Here is a 20,402-nt window from a genome sequence, read left to right as displayed (position 1 = left end):
AGTGTGTAACATTCTCTTTCAGGATGCAGATGTGCCAACAACATCAGTAAAACCAGCTATAAAACACCTTTTAGCAGTACAGGATTTCCAACTTTCTAGCAGTCCTACATGATTAACACTCTAAAATCCCACAGACATTTGACCTAAGCAGCACAGCTCTGTACCACATCTAATGCTACTGTTTTATGTAAAGTTTAAGAAAGTGGGAAGTTATTACAATTCTATGCCTTAGCAAGAGAAGTTATTTACACATGGATTTAGACAAGGATCTAGTATGTAACATTGGCATGGGAAAGCTATGGATTCTTTAATAATACTGAGTCTCCTTGAATTCAAAATTTGATAGTTTTCTGTTTACACAGTTTAAAGCTAATAGGATATCAGCAACATAACAAAATACCTGGATAGTATACAGCAATTTCTCTCCATAAAGTAAAAACACACACTTATTCTAAGCAAATTCTTGCTATAAACCAATGTGTCTTCACTGTACAGATCACAATACGGTACTAATTTTCCAAGTACAATGCAAGCAGCATTTTTTATCTGTTGGCCGGCCAAAGAGATGTTATATTTACATACCTGAAGACATGGCTGCTACTGAAGACATATCCTGAGTAGCAGCTGGACACTGACTGCTCAAAAAGAAATCCGTTCCTTGTCCAAGGAGATCTCCAGTGGACTCTTCCAGAATCTGTGATACATTACCCACAAAGAGATTATTCAGCAAGTCCGCATTACTTGATGAAGAGTTTATTTCTGAGATAGGTGGTTTCTGTTCTTGTGAAATATCAGAGTCTAGTCCCAGTAAGTCTATGTTCTCCGCAGGAAGAGATTTTTCTAACAATGTAGATTGACCTTCAAAATTGGCTTCAAAAAGCAACTCTCCTTCTGGAGTAGAGTCTTTTTCATCAACAGTTACTGTACTTTCTTCATCTGGAAATGTAGGGAATTCCTCATCTGAAGGATCACTCTCTTCTCTGTCATCTGATAGCTGAACATGATCATTTTTAGATGAACTGTCTTCTATTCCACTTTCTGGACACTTCCCTTCTTCAATAAAAAGAAGTAACAGCTTTAGATTACCAAGATTCTTGTGCCAACTAGGATAAGACAGACTTATATGGTGAGATCATAAGAAATCAATCCTTAATTAACCAAAACTCAAAAATGAATTGATGAGAAAATAACTGTTGCCTTTGTACAGAGCAGTCGAAGGGGCAGCTCACTACTGTACCTGCCACTCCACAAGGGTGGGTATTCCTAATTTTTTAAAACGAGTCAGACTTGGACATTCACCTCAGGACATCATACCACTTCTGGCTTAGAAGATCACTCAGTAACTGCTGCTCCACTCAGTGATATCATTCAGTGACAGCATAAGTGGTTACTGTAATTTTTGCCAACAAAGCAGAACCCAGAAAAATGACTTACACATGAACTATAAAGTTATATTTTCTCAGTCCATACATACTGATCTGGACCCCACTGGCTAGTCAACTTTGCGTCCCCTGTTCCTCAGCCAGCCTAAGTGGAGCTATGGGAATGCAAAGGCTTCCTTGCAGATATTTAAGGTAAAGATTTTTGCAGTAAAAGAAAAACTTAGCTCAGCATTTACATTACACACAATATCAAAACCCATTACTTCGTGTTTATCCAAATGAAGTGGAATGACTGCTTGGTTAACCTGCAGAGCTCACTTGAAATAGCTTTTTCTCATGGACTGGTAAAATAGTGACTTTTGCTGCATAAGAATGTTTAAGCAGTCATTGGAAGGCGCACAAGACAACAAACATACAACAAATAGTTACTTCAAAGGAAAACCTGTACCTTTCCAGTCCAGAGAATGAAAGAAGTTATTGGCATCGGTGCTACTGCTGTGTGGGGATTCTGTATCAGTAGGTACACTTTCTGAAGACTGCTCCAGCTGGGATGCTTCTGCTTCATATTGTGCAGTTGAACCTGGTTGTCTAGGCAGCTCCGGTTTCCCTATAAAACAGATTTCTAAGCCAGAACCCTCAGAGAGAAACTTCTAAAACTCAATCTAGGTCACAGCAGCTGCTATTTGACTTGCAGACTGACTGCTATAGCAAGACAACTGTCTCAAAGTATCTATTACTCTGCAAAGGCAAGTTACCACTCCCACTCCCCGTTTAAAACTAGCATTAACTTTGTTTCAACCGCAAAAGCTGGTAAAACCCTATTTTCAACTATAACATTAAGTTAAATCTAACTCACAGCAAAACACTCAAGAATTCTGTTCACATTTGTAGGAAAATGTAATTAACACCTCACTTGTGTATTTTAGGGAATGGTTGGTACAAGAGCTATGAACAACATCTGCAATAAGGAACAGAACATCAGAAAAGAGTAAATGTAGCTACAGAAAAAACACATTTTCAAGTATAAAGCCAAAACACATGGAGTTGTTAACAAACATTGAAGGAGTTAATACACAGTTTGCTACGATTAACTGTTACATTTCTTATTTTACTGAGATCAGATATCGACTCTTGTGTAGGACTGAGTTGGGTTGAGTTACCTACTACTATATCCTCTCTCAAAAAGGAAGTTTCCTCAAGACAATAAGACTCCCTAACTTAACATGTGTTCATCCACTGTTTGAAAAGAATGGGATGAATGCTTGGAAGGAAGCTATTTGTCTAAATCTAAATACCAAACTGGTAAAGCACCTTTTCACCCTCCTTCCACATACTCAGTTGTAGCCTACAGAAATGCTGAAAAAATAGTCTGTCTCTGAAAACTAGATGAAAGATCATGATTAATGAAATAACACAAATTCAATTTTAGTAAGGCAAGTTATATAAAACCAATTCACAGCACTTCCTCTTGTCCTATTCTCTTCCCACCAATTATAAGAAATATTTTTATTGGAATTTGAAACCCTTACAGTTCATTTATCAACCAGAAAATGAAAGTGACTTAAAAAATACGAGTAATATTTAAAGATACTCATTACCAATGAAACACCTTTAGTGAGCTGAGAGTTGTGTTCACAGTAGAATTTTTAAAATTGATATGAATTAAGTTAAAAAGAAAATCCCCTAAAGCATAATATAAACCAGACATATCCTGTAAAAAAAAAAAAGACAAGACAGCAGCAGTTATCTTTTATCAAAAGAAATGTAATTAAGATGCACCATATTAGGAGCAGAGAATAAGTTCTTATGTATGGTGTACTAAAATAACCAGAATAATTTCCATCATGCTTTGTATTCTGTAAGTACAGAGAAAGCTTAAAAGACCTAATGAAAATGTCAGTGCTAACTACTGATACCAGAAGATGAAAGATACGGACCAGCATTAACCGGAATTAATGCAGGCACCTACAGATAACACACAGAATACGTAGTATTAAAAAATAAAATGTCTGCTGAATCACATTTGGAAAAGCTGAGAAATTAAACTACAACGTTACTCGACTATACATAAGAAGGACCTAGATAAACATATTTTTAGGTATGACCATTTGTGGGGAATGCTCAGATGATATCAAGTGAAATTAACGGTGCCAATTTAGCTGAATATAGATCCTTCAAGACATTCTGCCTACAAATCCTGGCTGTCACAATTCCATTCACTAGAGTCCCTGCAAATAGCATATTCATAGCTTTAAATCAAGCAAATGCAAGGACAGTAAAGGTAAGAGTTGGATAATTATAGTCCACTATTGAAGGATAATTTATATTCCTTCATACAATGCAATGTTTTAAGTTATATTTAACAAAAAAAACACCTCTGGAATTTCTTTCACTTAAAATAATGTCAGAAATTAAACAAAAGCCCCAAACACTAAGTACATTAGAAACTTTATCATGTTTTCTAGTTTTTAAAGAGTTTCATTACCAAATTTTGATAAAATCTCTTGTTGTTCATCTCGCGTGGAGAAAAGGATCTTAGGATTCAGTCCCTTTATATTCATGTTATCCCACGGTGGCTGTTCACAGCTAGGTCTATCTCTGGGCTCCACCTCTACTTCCAGATTGACTTGAAATAAATCAGGATATTTTTCTTGTATATCACAGGCATCCAGATCATACCTGCAAAAATGCATACAAGTAGATCCTTGATTCTGATGACTAGATTAAATTTACTGCAGTTTGAGACAAAACTTTATCGCAATTAATATAAGCCTTACAACATGCTGTATTTGTTTACTTTTTCCATGTATTTTAAACAGGTGGTATTTTGGTAGAGAATTTTTTTTTTTTGTATCATAAAAAAGCCTCCAGTTTCCCTGAGGTGAGAAAACAAAGAATCTTATTGCAATCAATGTCATTTACTTCCTACTCTGACTGTATTTCCTCCACCCACCCTAAGTTGGCTTGGCAGGTTAAACAGTTTCAAACAAAACTTCTTCCAGTCTCCTACAAAAGAGTGTCAACATACTTGGCAAATTTCACTGTGGTGGCATTTCGGGGCACAAAACCTGTGTGGAACTGAATCTGAAACATCTTCATTGAAGCCATCTGTTTAAAACAAGAAATACAGGGAAACCAGATAAATCCACATGTATAGTATGCAGAGCATTCTGCCTTTAATATATTTTCAGTATTAAATTATTTTAAAGTGTTTGTTTTGCTACCGTTTCAGTTTAATTCCACATATACATTATCTTGAGAGATTTAAATGCAGTTTAAGACAGAGTGTAGATAAATCTATTACTACAAGAAATAAACCAAAAGACCTCAAACCAGTCTGAGGTTAGTGTTCAGATGTATCTATCAAAGTCTTACATAGTTCTAGACCCTGTTCTAGAGGCTGAAACTGCATGACCTTCATTACTTTTCTGAATAATACACTCAGAAAAACTTGTGTGATACATTAAACAAGAAATGTCATGTATAAAGGAGTCTGTTTAGAACAGTTTTAAATATAGCACATTTAAAAGGACACTTTGTAAAACATGCAAAGAGTTCTTTTTCCTGTGCAGCTTAAGTCAATAGTTCAATCCAGACAGAATTATAGGGCTTTTTCAAACTGATTCATTATAACCATTCAACTTTCCCAACTCTTCCTGCTACTGAAAGAAAAATTATTTTCCCATGCCTGATCAACATGCCCAGAAAATGCTACTATAGCAGATTCATGTAGTTCCTGGTCGCTCACAAATACCAATTACAACAGCAAACTGATCAATCAACAGTGTATTTGTTCCCTGGCTTTAGTTACAAGTAGAATAATCTTGCCAGTCCTTACAATGCAAGTCATATAGGAATAGTACAGTAAATATAATAAAACTGAATTATGAAAGCTTTCCTTGTAAATGACCATTTACTGAACATCATAACCAGAATTCAACAGGCAAAACATTGCCAGCAGGTTGAGGGAGATCTTTTCCCCCTATCCAGCACTGGTGAGGCCACATCTGAAGTCCTGTGTCCAGTACTGGGCTCCTCAACGCAAGAGACATGGACACAGTAGAGCGAGTTTCTCTGATGCATCCATCTCTAGCATAAGCTACATATGAAAACTGAAATATCCTAGTAAATTAGTTTTCTTAATCCCTTGCTATGTAAGACTTTTCCTAGAAGACAAACTAAATTCTCTCTCAGATTAACTGTGAGCAAGTGGGAGATGTTCACAATGTCCAGCTCTAGGCACTTAACAGCAATATTGAAATGGGGTGGTTGATCTCTGCAAGAGTTCTGCAGAGAGCTTTGATACAGGGCCAAGATAGGAACAGGGGATGTAAGGGTTAACATGAGAATAGCAAGAAGGGGATAATAGCAAGAAGGGGATAATAGCAAGAAGGGGATAATAGCAAGAAGGGGATAATAGCAAGAAGGGGATAATAGCAAGAAGGGGATAACAAAAGAAATAGTTCAAGGGAAATAGTTTAGATAACGGTTAACAGTTCTGCTTAGTGAACAGACAGTTTGTAAAACACGATGAGCTCTCTAGGCTTTATCAGTACTAAGCCGGTTGGAACTAGACCCGCGGTTTGGACAACAGCCAGTAAGAAACTGAGTCTGCGCAAAACCTGGGGTCACAGAGCGGACAGGAGGAAGAGGAGCTTGACTTCATCCCCAAAGACCCCCACGACCACCACCAGAAGACACTGCGCAGACTCAACTAGGAGGAGATTATGAAAATGCTAATTATAATACGAAGCGGGGATAGGTGTTGCATATGTATAGGCGTATTGCGAAATATTATGAATATGTAATCATTTGCTCTATAAATCTTAGGTAACAGCACCATACGTGGGGTACACAATAGGAGGAGTTATCCCCTGTGTACCTCAGCGCTGAATAAACATACCTACTTTACAATCTATCAGATTGTGGAGTCTGTTTTCCGCACGTCAGTTTTGGCGAGCCAGCCAGGAGACTCTCTGCTCGACTACGGGATCGACTGCGGGGCGGACTCTCCCAGGCGCGCCCCGAGCACTTTCCTCGGAGGAGCCTCCGCTACCAGCCGCTCACCGTGGGGGGCAGACAAGGACTTCCTGAAGCCGCGGACCAAACGGTATGTTTAAGGATAGGAGCCTGTAAGTCGTACGCGTGGCTGGGGCAGCTGGTAAATCGCGCAGAGACGTCTGGCGTGCAGCTAAGCCGGGTAGGTGCACCGAAAAGGCGCGAATTCGTGCGGGTTAGGGGAGTCTAGAGGGCAATTACACCTTGCCACAGACCGATAGAGCGGTTGCTGGCTCCAATCGGGGACCTGTTGGCCGAGAGGGCGGCCACAGGCAAGAGTGATTGAAAAGGCCTTTGTTCTGTTGTGTTTTTTTTACTCCTGCTGAAAGTGTTGTAAGTGTGTGGACTTGTAAGTGCGTGGACGTCCGTGAGATTGTGAGATTGTGAGTGAATGCTGTGTGGTGATTGTGTTAAGTGTGAGCGTTTGGAGTGAGTGTTTTACAAAAACAAGATGGGTAATACTCAGGGAGGGATATTAAAAAAGAGCCCTCTCGGCTGTATACTCGCCCATTGGCGGGATATTGCAGGGAGTGGAGGTACGGAAAGCAGAAGGACTCTTATAAAATATTGCAATCAGTGGTGGCCGCTGTATAAGCTAGAGGATGGCGCTAAATGGCTGTTTAATGGAACACTGGACTATAACACTCTGTTACAACTTATGTTGTTTATAAGGAGAGAAGGAAAATGGGATGAGATATCATATGCGGATATGTTTTTCACTTTGCGAAATCACCCAGAGTGGCAAAGGGACTGTGGGTTAGTACCCCCACAGGACCCTATGGTGCTCGCACTTGAACGAGAAAATAAGGAAAGTAGGGGTAAGTTGAAAAGGTGTTGCTCGTCATGTAGCATTGGACAGAGATGTACAAAGGTAGATAAGGTTCACCAAACCTCAGAACAAGATGATGATTTGTTTAAACCTCCCCCCCGATCACAGAATCGGGATGTTCACTCGGAAGAAACGGCAGACTCTCCCGATAGTCCCGTATCTGCCCACACTAGACAAAAAACTGCAACAAGTATTTTACAGGCACCCCTTCGGGAAGCCGTGGGACCGGAGGGTGGTACAATGTTGATTAGGGTACCCTTCACCACCGTTGATTTGGAAGCATGGAGGGGAATTGCAAAAAACTATAGACGCGATCCACATGATGTAGCTAAACACTTCCAATTCATTATAAAACAGCATAACCCGGATTGGAGTGATATACAGCTGCTATTAGAATATATGACTGAAACTGAGAAACAATTGATTCTAAAAACAGCAGGAGACTTGGCGGAGGATCATTATAAGATCACTGGGGGGGACGTTAAGGAATATTTTCCCCTCCAAGACCCAAAATGGGAACCAAATAGATCGGCACATATGGAAAGGTTACGGGCGTATCGAGAATGGATTGCAAAGGGGATAGAAAGAGCGATCCCTAAAACTATAAATTGGTCAGTTTTATATGCAGTAAAACAGGGTCCTTCCGAGTCCCCATCTGAATTCTTGGATCGACTGAGGGATGTAATGCGCCGTAATACACCGTTGGATCCGGGATCAGAAGTAGGAATACAACAACTAGTTTCCTTGTTCATGGGCCAATCCACAAGAGACATAAGGCGAAAACTTCAGAAGCTGCGCCCTACGGAAAGTAGGAATCTGGAGGTATTGTTAGAGGAGGCGTGGAAAGTGTTTAGCAACAGGGAAGAAGAATGTCGACAAGGACAGATGAAGTTGATGGCCACTCTGGTTCAGAGACCGGCCAGGCAACGACTGCGGCTGGGGTGGGATCAGTGTGCTTTGTGTAAGGGCTTCGGGCATTGGAAAAAGGAATGTCCAAGGAATAGGAGGGAGAATGGGAAGGCTTCAAGGAATGTAAAAATAGCAAATGTAACAGAGGACTGACGGGGACCTGGGGGATCTACCCTGGCGGATCCACTGGTTAAAATTAAGCTGGGGAGAAAAAAGAAGAAGTAGAATTTTTGGTAGACACAGGAGCAACGTATTCGGTTTTGAATCAAGCTTTAATACCACTGGGGGATGACTATGTTATGGTAAAGGGAGCGACCGGCCAATCTGAAAAGGCGTATTTTTGTAAACCTTTAGAGTATAAATTGGGAAAGCAATGGGGAATTCATAAATTCCTTTATATGCCTAACTCCCCAAAAGCTCTCCTGGGGAGGGACTTGCTGGAACAACTGGAAGCAAAAATTGTCTTTGAAAAAGGGGAAGTCACCTTGGAGGTAAAAGATCAGCAGTACATTCAAGTGCTGAGTCTCACTCTAACTAGTTCTTCGTCAGGAGGAGAAATTAGTGAGGAAATTTTAGACCAAGTATATCCGGGAGTTTGGGCTACCGATGTACCTGGAAGGGCGAAAAACGCTCTACCGATTGAGATCAAGATTAAGGAAGGTCAACGACCGGTGAGAATTAAACAGTATCCTTTAAAAAGGGAGGATAGGGAAGGAATCCGACCGGTAATAGAAAAATTTTTGCAATTAGGGTTATTAGAAGAGTGTGAGTCTGAGTTCAATACCCCTATACTGCCCATTCGGAAACCTGATGGGTCGTATAGAGTGGTTCAGGACTTACGGGCTGTGAATAAAATAGTTGAAGATCTCCACCCAGTGGTAGCAAACCCATATACCCTGTTAACTGTATTAACACCAGAGTTGATTTGGTTTACTGTCTTAGATTTGAAGGACGCCTTCTTTTGCCTTCCTCTCCATAAAGCCAGCCAAAAGTTGTTTGCATTTGAGTGGGAAAATCCTAAAACTGGTCGAAAGACCCAACTCACCTGGACGGTGTTGCCACAAGGGTTCAAGAATAGCCCTACTCTTTTTGGCAACCAGCTTGCAAAGGACTTGGAATCCTGGGAAGCCCCATCCGAGAAAGGAAAATTATTGCAGTACGTGGACGACATTTTGATCGCTACTGAGACAGAAGAGGACTGTGCAACGTGGACGGTGAGCTTGTTAAATTTTTTGGGACTACGGGGGTATCGAGTCTCTAAGAAGAAAGCCCAGGTGATACAACGTAAAGTAAACTACCTGGGCTATGAGATCACTGCAGGGCAAAGAACTTTGGGACAGTCCCGTAAGGAGGCCATATGTCAAACCCCGAAACCTCAGACAGTAAAAGAATTAAGAACCTTCTTGGGAATGACGGGGTGGTGCAGGCTATGGATCTATAATTATGGACTGCTTGTTAAGCCCCTGTATGCGCTAACAAACACCGAACAGACGCACCTTGAATGGGATGAGGAGGCTGAGCAAGCCTTCGATTCACTGAAGAAGGCTTTGATGTCGGCCCCGGCTCTAGGACTCCCAGATGTGAGTAAACCGTTTTTTCTCTTTTCTCATGAGAAGCAGGGCATTGCCCTGGGAATACTGGCACAAGACCTAGGTCCATACCGACGAGCTGTCGCCTATCTCTCTAAACAACTAGATGCAACTGCAAAAGGGTGGCCTGGGTGTCTGCGAGCGGTGGCTGCCCTGATACTGAACATACAGGAAGCTCGGAAGTTCACTCTGGGCCAGAAAATGACTGCCTATGTGTCCCATACAGTATCGGCAGTCCTGGAAGCGAAGGGAGGGCATTGGCTCTCCCCACAAAGATTTCTGAGATACCAAGCTGCACTAGTAGAACAAGATGATGTACAGATAATAGTCACTAATATTATCAACCCAGCTTCTTTCCTCAGTGGTAACATGGGAGAACCAGTGCACCATGACTGCTTGGAAACAATTGAGGCGACATACTCAAGTCGCCCTGACCTAAAAGAAAGCCCCATGAAGGATGAAGAGAGCTGGTTCACGGACGGAAGCAGTTACGTCCTGAACGGTAATCGACACACGGGGTGTGCCGTTACCACCAGTCAAAAGGTAATAGAATCAGGACCTCTGCCTGCAAATACATCTGCGCAAAAGGCAGAAATAATTGCTTTAACCCGAGCCCTGGAACTAGCTAAGGGTAAGATCATAAACATATACACGGACTCCAAGTATGCTTTTGGAGTTGTGCATGCACATGGAGCAATCTGGAAAGAAAGGGGACTATTGAACTCCCAAGGGAAAAACATTAAACATGCGGAAGAAATTTTGAAGCTATTGGAAGCTGTTCAACTTCCTGAGAAGGTGGCAATTATGCATATTAAAGCACACCAAAAGGTGAGCTCTGAATTGGAAAAAGGAAACGAGCTGGCGGATAGGGAGGCAAAACGGGCGGCCAAAATAGAGATAAAGACTGAAGGAGCACTTATTCCCGATAGGCAAATTTCCCTGGAAAGTAAACCAGAATATACCAGGGAGGATCAGAAACTTATTGCAGATCTGGAAGGTACATATAACAAGGAAGGGTGGGCTTATACCCCACAGGGGAAGTTAATTATCCCCTCTCGTTTACTATGGCATTTCACACGAGAGGAGCATAGAAAGAGACACTGGGGAGCAGAAGCTTTGTATAGTCATTTGATAAAAGAGATTGTAGCCAGAAATTTGTATACCACGGTAAGGCAGGTGACTCGACAATGCGACATCTGTCTCCGGACTAATCCCAAAAACGCCCCCAAACTAGAAATGGGTCAGATTGGGAAGGGCAACGGGCCTGGGCAACAATGGCAAGTAGATTTTACAGAATTACCAAGAAAAGGGGGGTATCGATATTTGTTGGTACTGACTGATACCTTTTCAGGCTGGCCAGAAGCATTCCCTACTAGAACAGCTAAGGCTCGGGAAGTAACTAAAGTACTGATACAAGAAATAATACCACGATTTGGGGTTCCGGCAATCATATCCTCAGATAGAGGACCACACTTTGTCTCAAAAGTAGTACAACAAATTAGCCACCATTTGGGTATAGATTGGCAGCTTCACACCCCGTACCGCCCTCAGTCAAGCGGTCAAGTGGAAAAGATGAACCACTTAATCAAACAGCAAATTGTAAAATTGGGGCAAGAAGCAAACCTGACATGGCCTCAGTCCTTGCCCTTGGCCCTTTTACGCATACGGACAAGGCCAAGGGCAAGGGAAGGGCTGAGCCCCTTTGAAATTTTATATGGACAACCATACGGGGTACAAAAAGGAATATCCACACAAATTGGAGATGAAATTATGAGCTCCTACATGGTGGCGTTAGGGAAGCAACTCAATAAGATCAGAAAACATGTAATTGGTATTCGAGGTAGAGGGTTGGATGGACCCGTACATGATATACAACCTGGGGACTATGTATATGTTAAGTCTCTTACAGAAAAAACCTTGGAGCCACGGTGGGAAGGGCCATTCCAGGTGCTGCTCACGACGTTCACAGCCATCAAGATTAAGGAATACTCGGCCTGGATACATCACACCCGAGTGAAGAAAGCCCATAAATCTCCATGGAAAGTTACCCAAGTTCGACCAGGAAGATTACGCTTCTCACGATAAGTCTGATAATCATTTTTCCTTTAATGTATAGTCAAAGGTTCAGTGAATGGCCATGGTCCCAGGCCCACATTGGGTATACTGGAAGTATGGGGATAGGCAGCACACATACGACTCTAAATTTGGCTACTACAGTTATACAGGGGATAAATGTAAACTCAAAAGAAGAATGGAATCACACCTATCAAGGAGTACAACAATTGCAGGGAACATTGGGACAAGAAATTAAAATAGGATGCAGAGCAATTAATGAGTCTACTCACTGGGCAGCAAAACAGATCACAGTAAGAACACGTATGGAAACTGGGGAACCGGGCGCCCTTTTAGCAAACCAAGTCTGTGATACAACAAAATCAGATTGTTGGTATAACTCTACTCTTAACCAATCAATTTCCGTAGTATGTCTCTGGGTCAAGTGGCAGCCGATATTGGGATTATCCTTCAGATTTCATATAATAATAAACAACGCAACAACAACACCAACAACTGAGAAGACAACCAGCACAACAACAACAGCACCAGACACAACTCAAACAACTCAACCCCAAACAAAACCAGGGCCTAAGATTTATGAAGTTGGCCCATATATGATTAGGAATGTGGGCCAACAACAATTATTATTTAACCCAGATTGGTCTCTTAAGCGTGTTGAATTGATAATACAGACTAATATCTCCGAAATCCAACCAGCCTGTCTTCCTTTCGTAGAAACATCTTTTAAGGGCTGGATGAGATGGACACAAAAACAAATGCACCTTGGAAGCAGAACAAAAAGAGATTTAACTGGAGTATTAGGAACGGGGTTGGGAGTCTTGAATAGAATCGATTCAGAAGTATTAATGAACAAGTTGGCCACTGCAACAAGTGATTTAACAAGGCTAAAGCAGCCTCTGCAGTCATCTTTGTTGGCATTGGGAACTAGTCAATGGCAAGTCTCAAAAATATTGCCAATATGGGAAAAGAATGAGGACCAAGATCACAGACTAATACTAGATGTACTTAATATGGCCCAGAATAATGTGTCTTTAGCTTTTAGTTGTATACAGGCACAGTTATGGCTACAGGCAACCGCTGCCTTGATCATAAGGGAAGGGAATGAAGGAATTTTTCCAGTTGAAATCCGAAAGGCTGTTTGGGACGAAGCTACCAATTTTGAAAGAAGATTCCAATCTTGGTGGACTATGGTGAATTTTACCTATGACTCCACTACTAATATGGCTACTGTCTTTGTGCTCGCCATACGTAATGCCACAGTTTATGTAATCCATCCCATCATCGCATTAGGGTTGAATCATGAGGATACAGTGCTCTATCCTTCAGAGCATAGAGCATGGGCCCGGAAGGAGAATGAGAAATGGCAGACTGTAAACGTGGAATCTTGTATTACTCGAGAACAACAGGGGTTCATCTGTGAAAGTAATACAATTGACACCAGAGACATATGCCTTGACACTGAGCAAAGTATCTGTCACTTCGAAATTCACCCAGATAATAGTAAGAAAACTGTGATTATATATGCTGGTCAAGGCTGTATATGTTTAAGAACCGCTTGTGTATTCGTAGAGATAGATCCTGACAATGTAACTTTGTTTACTGGGAATCATTCTAATTTCTGTATTTGTAACTTTGTTAAGATTACTGGGTGTGACTTTGTATATTGGGCACCAGTGGTTTCCCACCAGTTGATAAAATCTAAAATCATAAATTATCTCGAATTATCACCTACACCTATTGGAATGAACCTTACATTAGTAAGGCAATTGATTAAACATCAAGATTTGTTAGGGATCTTGAGAGAAATTCAGAGAAACGGAAAGAAAACTTTAGTTACTATACACCATGATACAAAAGAAATAAACAGGGTTTTGCAAAGAACAAAACAAGATGCAAGTCACCACTGGTGGGATACTCTTTTCGGCTGGTCGCCTTCTGCAACAGGGATTCTTAACATTATGATACACCCCATTGTGATTCTACTAGGTAGTTTAGGAATTTTATTAGTACTAACCATCATTTTGTATTTATGGGTCTGGAGAATGTTTAAAAGAATAACAGCGATGCATGAGGCTTTATATTATTTGGGGGATTGCTGAAGTAAAAGAATTTACTCAGTATAATAAGAAAAGGGGGGATTGATACAGGGCCAAGATAGGAACAGGGGATGTAAGGGTTAACATGAGAATAGCAAGAAGGGGATAATAGCAAGAAGGGGATAACAAAAGAAATAGTTCAAGGGAAATAGTTTAGATAACGGTTAACAGTTCTGCTTAGTGAACAGACAGTTTGTAAAACACGATGAGCTCTCTAGGCTTTATCAGTACTAAGCCGGTTGGAACTAGACCCGCGGTTTGGACAACAGCCAGTAAGAAACTGAGTCTGCGCAAAACCTGGGGTCACAGAGCGGACAGGAGGAAGAGGAGCTTGACTTCATCCCCAAAGACCCCCACGACCACCACCAGAAGACACTGCGCAGACTCAACTAGGAGGAGATTATGAAAATGCTAATTATAATACGAAGCGGGGATAGGTGTTGCATATGTATAGGTGTATTGCGAAATATTATGAATATGTAATCATTTGCTCTATAAATCTTAGGTAACAGCACCATACGTGGGGTACACAATAGGAGGAGTTATCCCCTGTGTACCTCAGCGCTGAATAAACATACCTACTTTACAATCTATCAGATTGTGGAGTCTATTTCCGCACGTCAGCTTCAGGGGGCAATTTAGAGAACATAAAACTAAGAACACATTGAATATTGTTTCACCAGAGCTCCAAACCAGGATCATCACAAACACCGTTGATATATCATGTGGTACAGCAGATGGATGAGAAAATGCTCATCTTTCCCAATCAATTAATAAATTCCAGAGAAATCACAAAGAAACCCCATCATCACTGAAACTGAGTTTGCACAAGGACTGTAAGTTAACCTTGGCTGAGCCTTCCCGAGTTCTATCCTCCTTCACTTGACCTCGAGCCATACACTAGTTATTTTTATGCATCAGAGAATCACTTCACTGAGCTTTCAGCTTTGGGGTGTTCTGTAAGATCTGGCTCATAGCACTCTAGGGATATTAAAAAAGTTGAACCTCTGCAACATGACAAGATTTGATACCTTTCTGCATATAAAGTAGAGAAAACATAGGAAAAACCATTTATTTCAGTAATGGTAGATATGTATAAACATGTTTGTCCCAAATGCATGGAAACTGAAGAACCTCTGGATCAATTTTCACAATGCTCCAAGTTATCCTAAACTTTGCACAACCCCTTCCTATCTTTTACAAGGATCTCCCAGTTTAAATTGGGTTACTCATCTAGATAAAAAAAAGAACATGTTTCTTTTTTAGAAATTTGAAGACAGACTTAATTAGCAAGTTTTTTATTATCTTGCAATACATTCACATACACAGATGAATTAAAAAAGGAAATATGCATTCCCCTTCGGAGAACAAAGGCCAGTAAGAAAACAGGCTATAAACACTCAACCTGGCTCTAGAAATAGGGTACAAATCCACATGGATTTTTCTACTCTATTTTGTATAGACAGTCACTGGAATTCCACTTTCTTTTTGGGTGGTACTTTTCCTTTGGTTGCAGTTTGCGTGTACAGAATTAGAAAGTTCTGGATTGTTGTGCAACCAAACAGACAACAATCACTACCTCAAAAATCTGGCCAGAGGCTTTCTATGCAAATAACTATCACTACTGAAGCAATTTCCAGAAATGCTTACCAAAGCATCTACATGCAGAGCACTGAAAGTGGGCATACTTATTAGGCTTGAAAAGGTTGAATTTCCAAGTACATGAAAGCCTCACACATTTCTTTGAACAAAGAATAGCAAATAAGGCCATGTAATTAATGAGATCACAAATACAAGTAAGACACAAAACTACAATAAGAAAAAGCAAATCCTCCATGCAGGTTGTTAGATTTATTACCTTGGCTTGCAATCGGCCTCCTAGTGTTGACCTGGCATGATAGATCACAATGAGAACATCTCCCTGGACTGTTATACCCAGTGGAATTACTGCTTTCCCATCTTCAATTTTAAACTCTCTGAAGAAAAAACATAACCACAGTTAATTTAATTTAAAAGAAAATTTTATATTACCTTATGTGTAGTTTGGTTTCTCCAAGGCCTTCAATATCAACCCGTAAAAATCTGCTTCAAGTTCTTATTAGAGAAGGAATTCACTCTAAATGATTAAAACTTAAAAGCTGCTCTAAAAATATCAAGATTAACAGTTGTCTACAGCAGAGCAACAGACACACTTCGGCCCACAGTCCTCAAATTAAATATGGGAGAAATATGTCTTCAAGGAGCTGCTGGGAAATGCAAGAGACAGGATATTACAAAGGAAGCTGTTCCAAAGAAAGGTGCCGAGAAAAACTGTAGTTGGGTGAACTGCTGTGATATGTTAGAACGCCCACTGAGGGACAGTGGTAGAGAAAGAGGGAAAAATATTGTAACAATCCACATTAAACTCCTTATGTGGTTTGGATTTATGGAAAAGCTAGAAGGACTTTGGTATTTTCTCATCTTTCCTCTGTCTACACCTAGTACTGATATTCCTATGCTATATGACAACAGCAGACACCACAGCTGTATAGGGGGTAATAAGCACTCCCTTTACAACTACCATGCCAAGGAGCTCCTTACTGTTTCCATGTTCGGTTCAGTACACATACATCAGGGATCAATCTTTCTAGTTTACACCACTTGAAGCACAAGGCAAGTTAGTCTAGAAAAAACATAATGTGCTGTTTCAGAGCAAATCACAACCTGTACTTACTTCATTTTGTCATATTCCTGGGAGGTAGTGGTTACTCTGTCATCTCCCACATAAACTTCACAAAAAGGCCTGCAGCCATTACGCTGCTTACTGAAAAGAGGAACTGGAGTCATGACGATTGACCTGACAAGGATGGGCTTGCTGTGGGGAATAATGGGTTCTTCAGCCATCATGTCACACATGTATTCAATGTATCTGCCAAAACCAAAAAGTACTCATTTAGGCAGACAACCAAATTCTAAAAATGGGTGAACATACATGTGATTTACTTCTGTTGACATCTAGCCATTGAGCAGTGACAAGTGATAACAAAACACTGAGGACACTTCAACAGCACTTCCAACAAATTGATCTTCAAATCCCATAGTATTTCACAGAAGGAAAACAACAGAAACATGGAGAAATATTTATGATCTCTATCCAGCCTCTCAATTTAAGGACAGCAACACAGTTTCTGTACAAAAGCCTGATGGCTGCATTACAACAGAAAAATATACCTCCCAGAAAATTGAATACAGCACTGCATATGAACTCATCTGTACCTGTGTCCCACCTTACAGACAACTCCAGACACTGCCTTAGGTCTGTAGTATCATAAATGAGCCCCAAGTGACTGTAATGTGAGCCTGTGAAACACCCCCACAGGTGGGACTTTTGTAAGTCACAGGGAGGGGGCCTAGTGTCACTTCTCTTGATGGACTGGTGTCTCAACCACTCCTGGAACTGGGGTGAGGGAAGGTTCCAGAAGTCCAGGAACTGGAGCTATAAACAGGGGCATGTACAAGTCTAGAAGGGACTCTCCACACCAAACAATACTGTTGGACCCAGGACTGGTGATCTCTTCCTCTCTCTCTCTTCTAAGTAACCTTAAAGCTACTAAGTAACAGTTAATTGTTAAGTAAGACAAGGCCAACCTCGATTTCCCATAAAGGCCCATAGATTAGATATACTTGGGAGAGTGTCAACATCTACAGCTTATTTGTTTCCACTAAAAGTTGATGCTTATGTACAGACCTTGAGTGTTATCTCACTTTAATCTACACAAAAGGGAATTTGTGAATCTGAGTCACCTACCCCCTCCCCACAGGTGGAGCATGACAACTTGCAAAACAAACTAGCCACTCTTTCCAAAGGCCTCAAAACAATGCACTGAGAACTAATTCTGCATCTTACACATAGTGGATCAAAGTTCCACAGTAGTTCTGAATCTAGTAACTCAAAGCTTCAAATTTATCCTCATTAATATGTTATCTTGTAGTGGACCAATTAAATATATTCAAAGTAAATCTGTACAGCATCATCATCTGTCATTTATACTTAACTAATTCTTACTTCTCACCTTTCTCAATCTAATCCTTCTTATAGGAAACACCCTTACTACCAGTGTCACTTGCTATACAATTAAATAGTTTAAAACATTCATCAAAATATATGAAAGTCATCTCTGCATGCATTCCTCTAAAAACCAGAAGGCACTTTTGCCGAAACTGACAGAAATAATAATTGGTCTTTCCACAGAACTTGCAGTGTTCTGATACAGGAAAGCCTACTGTAATAAACCAGTAAATATGGAATAAGTCTGACACATGTGGAAGAAGATTTTATACTTAAGAGAACATTGAAAAACACTGCATACCCTCGTTTTCATTCCTAACATTTCTTCACTACAGGTCATACTTGACTCACTTCTGATAAGAACATCATGATTAACTTTAAGGGGTCACAACATTCAGAACTACTTTCTCTGCTCATGATACATCCATTTTTCCAAGTATTTTGCTGTTCAAACACAGACATTATTGAAATAATTTATCTTCTTAAAAAGCATCCTGTAAAAATAGTAGTATATTCACAATTGCATAAATACTTGCTTCAACAGTACACTACAGACTGATACCATACCTTTTATGAGAAGGCCAAATGCCAGGAGGACAGCGTTTCATACTGAACATATAAACTGCAGCTTCAGCAGTAGTGAAGAGACGACAGAAACACAGAAAAGAACAAACTACAACAGCAGATGCAGCTCTTCCATCCTGTAAAAAAAAAAATTTAACTGCTATTAAGCCTAGTGGAAAACGTATTACAGAAGTTACTGAAGAACCTGATATCTCCTTATTTAATGTAATGAGGTCCAAGGTCTAGTGCAATCATTAGATTTGAAGTTTATATCTGAATGTGAAAAGTTTTCATTTGATTTCCACACAATACAGAAGATACTACATATCTTTTTGCTCAAATGTCAATAATTGCTTTAGCTTAACACTGAAATTTTCAATTTATGTTTACTACCTTACTATCACTAATACATATTTTTAGGTTTGTTTCCTGGCTGCTATCTCAAACCCCAGTTCTGTGCTATTTCTAGCTGATAACCATGGACTTCTGCTACAAGAAGTCCTAAGATTCAGAACTAAGACACACTAAACTCTTTAGTCTTCTGACAAACTTTGAGATTAATAACTTGCCACAAAACTAAGAGAAGGCAATTAAAACACTGAACCTCTTTCTGCAGGGACCCCACCTACAGTCATCCCAGATCCACCCCTACATTATAAAAGACTGAAGATTCAGAAGAGGTAATGGTTGACAGAACAGGACTTCTCAAGGTTTTTTGCTAGCAACACAGAACAGATTTTTTTGTAGTCATTTGGCATTTGAGTGTGAAAATGAGGAAGAAGTTGCTTTAACAGAAATTTTCCTCAAAGCCAGGCTTCTATTCTAGCCATTACTTAGATGAATTAAAAAGTCTGCCAGCACCAGAAGAGCCAGATCTTTAAAGAACAGTTCAGCAAATCAGTATTATTACTGCTCGTGTAACTAGTAAGCCCAATATTTCCAGAAGTCACTATACTACTCTGTGATTCTATAGGCTGAACCATGCTTTTCAGTTAAATTTCACATAGATGGAACAAAAATATGGTCCCTATCCTGAGATGCCTATACTGAGGACAAAGCATTTATGAATACAAGGGAAGAATGAAACTACACTGATCAACATAACAAGCAGTGACCTATGTGCACTTGGCATTACAAAGCCACTTCCAAATTAAAGCACCAAACCAAGGGAAGAAAAATCATTGTACAAAGAGGACAGAGAGCAAGTCACAGCAAACCCTTTACAACTCTAGTCAGAGGACAATTTTACAAGACATTAAAAGACCACTGTGTAACCAGAAAAACAACATTCAAAATAAAGAATATCTTATTCATTAGTAAACAAGTCTGATGACAGAACCTTGCACTTCAGAAAGAGGCTTGATAAGTTGCAGAATGGGAGCAAAAGAAATACTCCCATACAAAGGTGAGACAGTAAAAATTTCATTTTTTCCTTTTACGTTTTTACAAGGATGATGGATTATGGCTACAAAAATAAAAAATCCTCTGGCATAAACAATCATTAAGGCAGCAATAAAAAACATTGATTGGGAAAGCTTAGACTGAGCATACATTTTGTCCCAAAGCCTCAAAAAGCTAGAGGAGGTCTGTGTCTAAATTATTTTGAAAATAAATAAACCTCAAAATAAATTAAAACATTATTCACACACTAGGAAAAGTTATCTTAATTTGGTTAATTTAAGTACAGGTAAAACACAGCTATCTGAAAGAACAGATAAGCACACTTAAAAGAGCTGCAGCATACCCAGTTACAAGTCTCTCTGCCATAAAGTTCCACCAAAATGATCTTGTATTCACACCTTAAAGCTGTGCAAGTTTTCAAGGATGACCATTACTGCATGGCCCCAAATA

The 20,402-nt window shown here is 40.1% G+C and overlaps 1 protein-coding gene across 2 annotated transcripts in view; it reads right to left on the bottom strand.

The window, feature by feature from the left end:
• The window catches only part of GAK (cyclin G associated kinase), an 84,644-nt gene that overhangs the window by 16,186 nt on the left and 48,056 nt on the right, over positions 1-20,402 (bottom strand). Inside the window, exons 15-21 of one of the 2 annotated variants that reach the window (XM_042787588.1) lie at positions 18,555-18,688; positions 16,653-16,847; positions 15,798-15,915; positions 4,411-4,490; positions 3,868-4,061; positions 1,831-1,989; positions 583-1,053 (exon numbers count right to left, since the gene is read on the bottom strand). In XM_042787588.1, coding sequence (XP_042643522.1) covers positions 583-1,053; positions 1,831-1,989; positions 3,868-4,061; positions 4,411-4,490; positions 15,798-15,915; positions 16,653-16,847; positions 18,555-18,688 — 1,351 coding nt within the window. The remainder of the gene's footprint in view (positions 1-582; positions 1,054-1,830; positions 1,990-3,867; positions 4,062-4,410; positions 4,491-15,797; positions 15,916-16,652; positions 16,848-18,554; positions 18,689-20,402) is intronic. The other variant, XM_042787590.1, reaches the window with a different exon arrangement.

The sequence above is a fragment of the Tyto alba genome, unplaced genomic scaffold, assembly GCF_018691265.1.
Source record: "Tyto alba isolate M040663 unplaced genomic scaffold, T.alba_DEE_v4.0 Super-Scaffold_13, whole genome shotgun sequence".
Classification (NCBI taxonomy): Eukaryota; Metazoa; Chordata; class Aves; order Strigiformes; family Tytonidae; genus Tyto; species Tyto alba.
Note: the sequence above shows the minus strand (reverse complement) of the source record. Positions and strands in the feature narration are given on the sequence as shown.